The following is a 7,151-nucleotide window of genomic DNA, read 5'->3' on the forward strand; positions in this document are numbered from 1 at the left end:
GCCTGTGGGGGAGAAGGGGAGGGACCCGGGAGGGGCGGCCAGCAAGCCGGACCTTGCAGTGAGAGAGGCAGATTTCTCACCTTCCCCGTCCTGCTCAGAGTCAGACAGACTCTTTTACCCAGGAGCAGAGGGACATTAAATAGTAATAATTTCCAGCATTTATGGAGGGCTTGACTCTGTTCTGCATAAAGTACATACTATATATCATCTCATTAAATCCACTCAACAAACTTTGAAGTGGTTATTGTTTGTTCTCCCATTTTTAAGATGAGAAAACTGAGCTCAGAGAGGTGAAGCATTTTGTTCAAGGCCACATAGTGAGGAAATGGCAGTCCTGGCTGCAGCCTGGGCTTATAACCACATTTTATGTTGCCTCCTCCCCAAGGAGCTCCCTCTTCTCTCCCCCCACACCTGGGAGCCATTGACAAGGGACCTGACTGTCCTACAGTCTCCCCGTGATTACCCCTCTCCAGCACTGAGAAAGCTAGACATGGCAACACCTGCCAAGTGACAAGGGATCAAATTGGACGTACAGCCAAGGGGCCCAGGCCTGTCAGGAGGCTGACCATGCCAGATGAGTGCTCACTACCTACCAGGTGCTGTGCACAGGGCTTTGGGGCAGGGTCACGTTTGCTCTTTGTAACCACCCTTTGAGGTCAGTGCCCCTAGCCCCATCTGACAGATGAGAGAATGAGACTCAAAGGAAAATGAGACAACAGAGTAGTACGTTGGGTCACCTAGCTACTAAACAGCGTAAACCTGGTTTGTCTGACTCTAAAGCTATGTGCAAGGCAGATGGTTGGTGCCCAAGTAACCCAAAAACATTTGGTTTTCCTGCTACTGAATTTAACCTTACAAAAGCCCATACCCCTCTCTGGACCTCAATTTTCCCATCTATAAAATGAGGAGGTCGCACTCTTGGTCACTTTTGCTGAATCGACTCACTGTTCCCAGTTGTAACTTCTTAAAGTACAACCAGAGCCTCACTTCCGGCCCTAGCCCCACAATCCCTAGCCTCCCCAGGCCCCCAGGTCTCCACTCCTGTGTATGGGGACCCTCGTCAAGGAGGTACTATTTCAAGGCCTATGATGGAGGGCCTGTGCTTCAAATCTGCCAAGGCTAAAGCTCTTCTTCCTTTTCTCCCTCCCTCCCTTCCTTACCTTTACTTTGACCAAGTATGGTGGGGTACTCAGCACTAAGGGTGCTGGCCCTGGGCCTGCAAGCTCAGTGGAGGCCACAGGTGGCCCTCGGGAGGACCCCTGGCAGAGCGGATGTTGGAGCTCAGCCTTGAAGATTGTGTGAGGCTTCCCAGGCACAAGGGGTACCCTCAGAGTGGTGGATTTGAGGAAAGGTCCCCGGATGAGGCCTCCCCAGGAGAAGGGAGTAAGACTGGTGTTCTGACTGCCCCTGAACCCTGAACCCAGGCCCTTTTCCACACCCACTGAGGAGTCCGGACTGGCTCAGAGGCAAGGCTGGGGTCAGAAGGTGCTGCTGTCCCATTGCCTCTCAGAGCCTTCGGGAAGATCAGGTTTTCAGGCCCTGTTGCTCAGGGCCATCTGTCTCCCAGCCCCCTTCCCTCCATAAACTCTCCCACCCCTTCAGGTACCCGAGCAAGCCTCAGCTTTGATGCGGCCACCTCAAGGCCGCGGAGTCAATGGGCCCTCTATGCGACCAGCGAGGCTGCTGGGGGCCGCCGGCCGCCGTGGTGGGCATGGGGAAGTTCTGGACACACAGTCCCACTGTGTGGGACCGGCTCATGCCCGCCCAGACCCTGCCTTCCTGGGGGGCACTTTGGGCAGGCAGGGTGGTCTGGGGAGGTGGATGTGTGCAGGGCGGTGTCGGGAGCCACCGTCAAAGGGGCCCAGCAGACGGGGCTCCAGGTGAGCGCCATAGTGGGCGCAGGATGGCTGGTGGGCGGTCGGCTCCTCCCCCAGGGCTGGTGGGGCGGAGGACGCTGCCATGGCGCAGCGCTCAGTCACCAGTCTTCTGGCAGAAGTGGGATTCGGGACTTCCAGCGCTAAAACCAGGAGAGTCCCCCGTTCTTGGCCGCTGCCCAGAGCTGAGGAAAGCTGTGTCTGTCCTCTCTGGTCTGGGGAGTTTCCTTCCTGTCTGGAGACAGATTCTGAGTCGGACCATCCTGGCTAGACCTGCCCAGGGCCATTTTGTCCACATCCCGCCCCACGCCTGGGAGGCCATTTTCCATCTCTCTGAGATGTCTTCAGGGAGGAGCTGCCGGCCAACTCCCCAACCACTGCTAAGGGAGCCGTGGCTGTCCCTGTCGCCTTCCAGCACTGCCACCCTGCACCGCGCCCTCCAGCTGTCCCTGGGGTGCCCAGAGTTCTCTCTTTCTCTACTGTCTCTGCCGCTGCACCCAGGCCATTCCCTCTGCCTGAAATGTCCTTTTCCCTTTGTTGCCTCCTCACCCTGCAAGACACAGCTGAAGGGCACTTCACCAGGGGAATTGTTCTCTCTTTCCCCACGTGGGCCAGTGCCCATTTTTGAGCTCAGCCCCTGTTCTTTCCCCCATGGCATAAGTCTCATATAATGCATCCCTTTCTACACCAGACTGTGAGCAATTCAAGCACAGAAAGCCTGGGCTCAGTTCCGGTGTGCTCTCAGCACAAGGCCAGGCTCATAGTAATTAAAAGAATGAAGACATTTAAGTGCTTACTGTGTGCCAGGCACCCTGCTCATTTAATTCTCTCCAGAGCCCCATGAAGTTGGTATGATCATCATGCTTATTTTACAGATGGGAGACAGAGGCACAGAGAGGAGAAGTGATTTGCCCCAGGCTACAGAGTCAGTGAAGGACAGAGTCAGGACTTGAACCCGAGAGTCTGATTCCAAAGCCCAAGCTTGAATATCTATACTCTGTTCTTACAAGCTTTTCCGGAATTACTGAATAAATTAAAACCATTGCCTCCCCAGAATCTCCTGATTCCTGCATGTGGCAGTTTAGGCCCATTTCCTCAGGTTTCCTCCCTGGAGGGGTGCCCTGCCTCAGTGTCCTGGGGAGACCATCTTTGCTGGTGGAGCACGGATTGAGTGCTGTATGGGGGGCCTGCTATGGGGTTGCAAAGAAAGGCCTCATGGCACAGATTTAGGATAAAGGTGCCGGACCCAGTGGAGCTGTGGGTGGGTCCTCAGGCATCCTCAAGGCCATTGCCTGTGTTTGTCAGAGGGGAAACTGAGGCCCAGAGGAAGGGACTTGGCCATAGTCACGTAATATGTCCAAGTCACAGCCATTAGGTATCAGCTTCCCCATTTCCCAGAGAAGAATACATTCCCCTGTCCTGCCTGGAAGATCCCAGGAGAAGAGATGGGAGAAGGCTGGAGAACTGTGAGGCCACAGAGGCACCCCAGAAGGCCCCTGTGCCCTCTCCTGCCTTCCATCTCAGTTTCTGGGGTTCTGCCCCGCCTGCCACCTCTCTGGGTTAAGCGTTGCCCTGTGTCTTCCTCACCTCTGCTTCAGGGTGGGAATCAAATGCCTCTCCACCCTCTTCCCAAACTTCTGCATGGTGAACTGAGAAGAGTTCTAAAATCAGGAACCCAGGGGTTTAGCAGCTCTCTGGGGATGGTAATTCCCAAGACCCATTAGCTCCTGCTAAGGGGTCAGGACTGTAGACCTGGGGCTCCTACCTGCATAGCATTCAGGGGGTCTGTGAACTTGGGCATAAAACCTATGAAATTGTTCTGTTCATCAACCTCTAACATTTAGCATCTTTTCCCACAGTGCTATTGGCAGCTATAGGGATCATAGACATTCTTCACTCACAGATTATCCTGAAATGCTGTTAATGCTCATCACCCCTGCATTACAGCCATTACTGGGTCTACTGTGGGGTCTTTTCACTTATTATGTTACTACAGAGGCACATGGTCACCATCTCACAAATGTGCTTTTTATAGTTTGATAACTCTGTTTCCATAGATTTAGTTTCCTTCGCAGTCTTTTGGATTTTGTTTTACACATTTAAAAATGCAATTCTGTGAAGGAGTCTGGAGACTTCCTGCAACTCCAGAAAGGTCCGTGGCTCAGAATAGGTTAAGGACTCTGTGTGGGCAGCATAGAGCCAAGCACCACAGGACCCAGAGGCTGGATCTCTGTGCGGACAGAACTGGCAGCCACAGCAGTGTGAGCCCCCGGGGACAGGATTTGGGAGGCAGATCCCCCAAAGGGAGCACGCTGTAAGCGGAACACAAGGAATAGAACTGGGCAGAAGAGAAGGGTCACATGGTATGGACAGAACATGGAGCTGCAGGGAGAGCCTCAGACCCCAGACCCTGAGGCCTCCCCACGTCCCTGTCCTCTAGGGATCGACTCTCTCTGCCCAGCAGGCCCCTGCCTCTGGGTACATTGGACCCAAGCCAGTGGCTCTCCCCGGGTGCTCCCCATCAGGCTGCGTCTGCCATCTCTCAGGCTTCATGGCATTGGGAGCCCATTTTATGTGGGCGGCCTCGCGGTCCTGTGGGCCAAGGTTCCTTTGTTTTAAACTCTACATTTCCCCATCTTGCTCATTTAGGGAGAAATACAGATTACAAAGACCCAGCAAATGGTTTTTATAAACTCTTATTTTCTTGCCACAGAACTGCCTTTAATTAGCTCTGAGGACTACAAAGGGATCAGTGTTATAATAGGAGCAGCTTGAAGGAAGGAGCGCACTGCTCTCGGCCCCCAGACCTGCGGCTGCTGCCCGTCACCAGCTACTGCCAGGTCTGGAGGGAGGGCTCCCGCGGCACAGGCAGCAGGCCCCCCCTCCCCCACTCATCTCCCTTTGCAGCCACCGTCTGCCGCAGCTTCTCTCCAGGGAGGAGGAATGGGTGCCACCTCAGGCAGGCCTTGCAGAAACCTCAGGTGCCTCATTCCCTGTCTCAAGCTGGCCACCCAAGGACTAGCTCTGAGGCACTCCGTCAGCCAGCAGAGGTACTGGAGGATGGTCAAAGGGGCAGACAGACAGTCAGACTGATTTCTGAATCTCAGCAGACCACCTCAGCTAAGAAAAGGCAGCACCAACCTCCCAAACCCACTCAGATCCCACTCAGCCCCTCTGTTCTGGAGAACTGGTCCCCACACACAGCCCAGAGGCACTGCACTCATACACAGCTCGTTCTGAGCCTCAGACAATCAGAATGTCACAGCCAGAGTGGCATCTGTTTGGGGGCACAGAGAGATTAAGGAACTTGCCTGAGGCTACTCAGCAAGGTAGCCACTGAGCTGGGACTCAGGCTCATGGCCTCTTGACCCCTAATCCCAGGTGCTGCAGCTGCGTCTGGGCTTGTGCTGAGGATGGCAGCGGGGTGCTGTCTGAGCCCAGCTCACATCAGCCCGAAGGGTCAGACAGAGGCAAAACAGGTCTCCCTCTGAGTTCCATCCTTGATCAGAAGTTCTAACTGGGGGAGCCCAGAGTCCTGTTCTCCAGAGGGACAATACCCACAGCCCTGGATCCCTCTAGGCCATGAACACCCCAAAACGCTTTCTTCTCCCCTGTGACCAAGTCCACAGACCTTCCAGATGCCCACCCCCAACCCCACGCTGGTCCAGCTTCTGCGGGACCCAGAGCTGCACACGTTCTTGGCTGAAGCTGGAGCCTCCCTCTCCTGGCTGTGCCTCCCGCGGCCCAGTGATGACCCGGGAAATGTGGGAGAAGGTCCACAGGAAGCCCTCCGGACCTAAGGTGTGGCCTGGCCCCCCGTCTGCTCCCTGGCTCTCGCCTGCAGCTGGCCCGGCTCTGGTAGAACTGAGTGTCTCCCTGAGCCTGTGTCTGCCTGAGTCCAGGCCGAGCGCCACCGGCTGGGGCTGCAGAACCCAGGGGCCCTTAGTGGGACAGGAAGCCTTGGGTCTCAGGGACACCCTCCATGTCCTCTCTACCCCAAGACCCTCTGAAGTCTGGCCTTTGAGGTCTTGTGGTATCTATTGCCCCCACCACTAACTGTCCTCACCAGCTCAGGATAAAAGTCCCACAAACACGCTCCATTCTGGGAGACCACGGAGGCCACCAAGCCCTCTTCCCACTTGAGGCTTTCAGAAGCCAGTGGCTTTAGGTAGACAGGCCATGTATTTGAAGGCAGCCAGGGCGGTCGGTGCAGGGATGTGGCCAGGGGCCTGGCCACAGCCCACCCGGAGGGGCCGGCTCAGGGCCCTGGGTAGTTGCTACTCACCCCGGATGAAGGTCGCCGAGTAGGTCGGGAAGGAGTCGAAGATGCTGTTCGATGCCATGCCCCGCTCTGAGGAAGGCGAGGATTCAGCCCTTCAGGGGGTTGGGTTGGGATCGACTTGGCTGGCTGTTGTTTTATTTTTTCCTAGCGACTTTGAAAATAAAGGGGAGGCTGGTGGTGTTGCTTTTTGTTTGTTTTTTTGTTTTGTTTTGTCTCTTTTTTCCCCCTACTGCTATGAAAAAGAAAAAAGGAAAGAACGCGAGAGTGTGTGTGTGAGCGAGAGAGGAAAAAAAATCCCCAAGGAAAGTAAGTTTCTGTTTGTACCCAAGAATTTGGATTCCCGGTCCCACAGGAATGTCTAGCCACAAATTTTCAACAGAAGCGTATGCAGAGTGTATCATTAGACGGCGGGAAGGGGCCTTCAGCAGCCAGGGCGCCGGAGCTCCAGGGCAGCGAGAGCAGAGCCAGGCCCAGCATCAGCACCACGGGGAATGAATGAACGGGGCTCACCCCCCGGCAGCCCAGGCTCCAGTGGGTGCGAGGGCGGCCGTGGGTGGGGAGGCCCAGGAGCCAACCAGCTCCCGCGCCGGGCCCCGAGGGCGGCCGAGGGCCTGGCCTTGTGGGTCTGTGGTTGAGGGACCAGGCCTTCACGGTGTCAACCCAACCTCAGCTCACAGGATGCAAGGAGCCAGCTCGCGGCCTGGGCCCATTGGCTGGGCTGTGGTCACCTGGGCCGTGATGTCACGGCCTCTTAGAAGATCTTGTGGCTGGCCTCGCTCTCTTTTTGGAAAAAAAAATTTAAAAAGAAAGAAAGAGAAAGAGAGAGAGAAAAAAAAGTGATGGCTTTTATTTGTGGGGCTGGCCTCAGCACGCGACCCAGAAGCAGAACTGAAAGCAGTCGGAGCAGGGGTGGCTGGGCGGAGGTTTGGATCCTGTGGGAGGCTCCTCTGTAATGAAGGCCAGTGTCGGCCTGGGTGGGCGGGGGACCGTGCAGG

The 7,151-nt window shown here is 55.7% G+C and overlaps 1 protein-coding gene across 4 annotated transcripts in view; it reads right to left on the minus strand.

The window, feature by feature from the left end:
- The window catches only part of RUNX3 (RUNX family transcription factor 3), a 57,405-nt gene extending 50,686 nt beyond the window's left edge, over nt 1–6,719 (minus strand). The window contains exons 1-2 of one of the 4 annotated variants that reach the window (XM_036914760.2): nt 6,481–6,719; nt 6,160–6,307 (exon numbers count right to left, since the gene is read on the minus strand). In XM_036914760.2, the coding sequence (XP_036770655.1) occupies nt 6,160–6,217 (58 nt within the window). In that variant the 5' untranslated portion in view covers nt 6,218–6,307; nt 6,481–6,719. Of the gene's footprint in view, nt 1–6,159 lie in introns of all 4 variants that reach the window. The other 3 variants (XM_036914759.2, XM_036914757.2, XM_036914758.2) reach the window with 3 other exon arrangements.
- Between the last annotated feature and the right edge of the window lie 432 nt (nt 6,720–7,151).

The sequence above is a fragment of the Manis pentadactyla genome, chromosome 4, assembly GCF_030020395.1.
Source record: "Manis pentadactyla isolate mManPen7 chromosome 4, mManPen7.hap1, whole genome shotgun sequence".
Taxonomy (NCBI): domain Eukaryota; kingdom Metazoa; phylum Chordata; class Mammalia; order Pholidota; family Manidae; genus Manis; species Manis pentadactyla.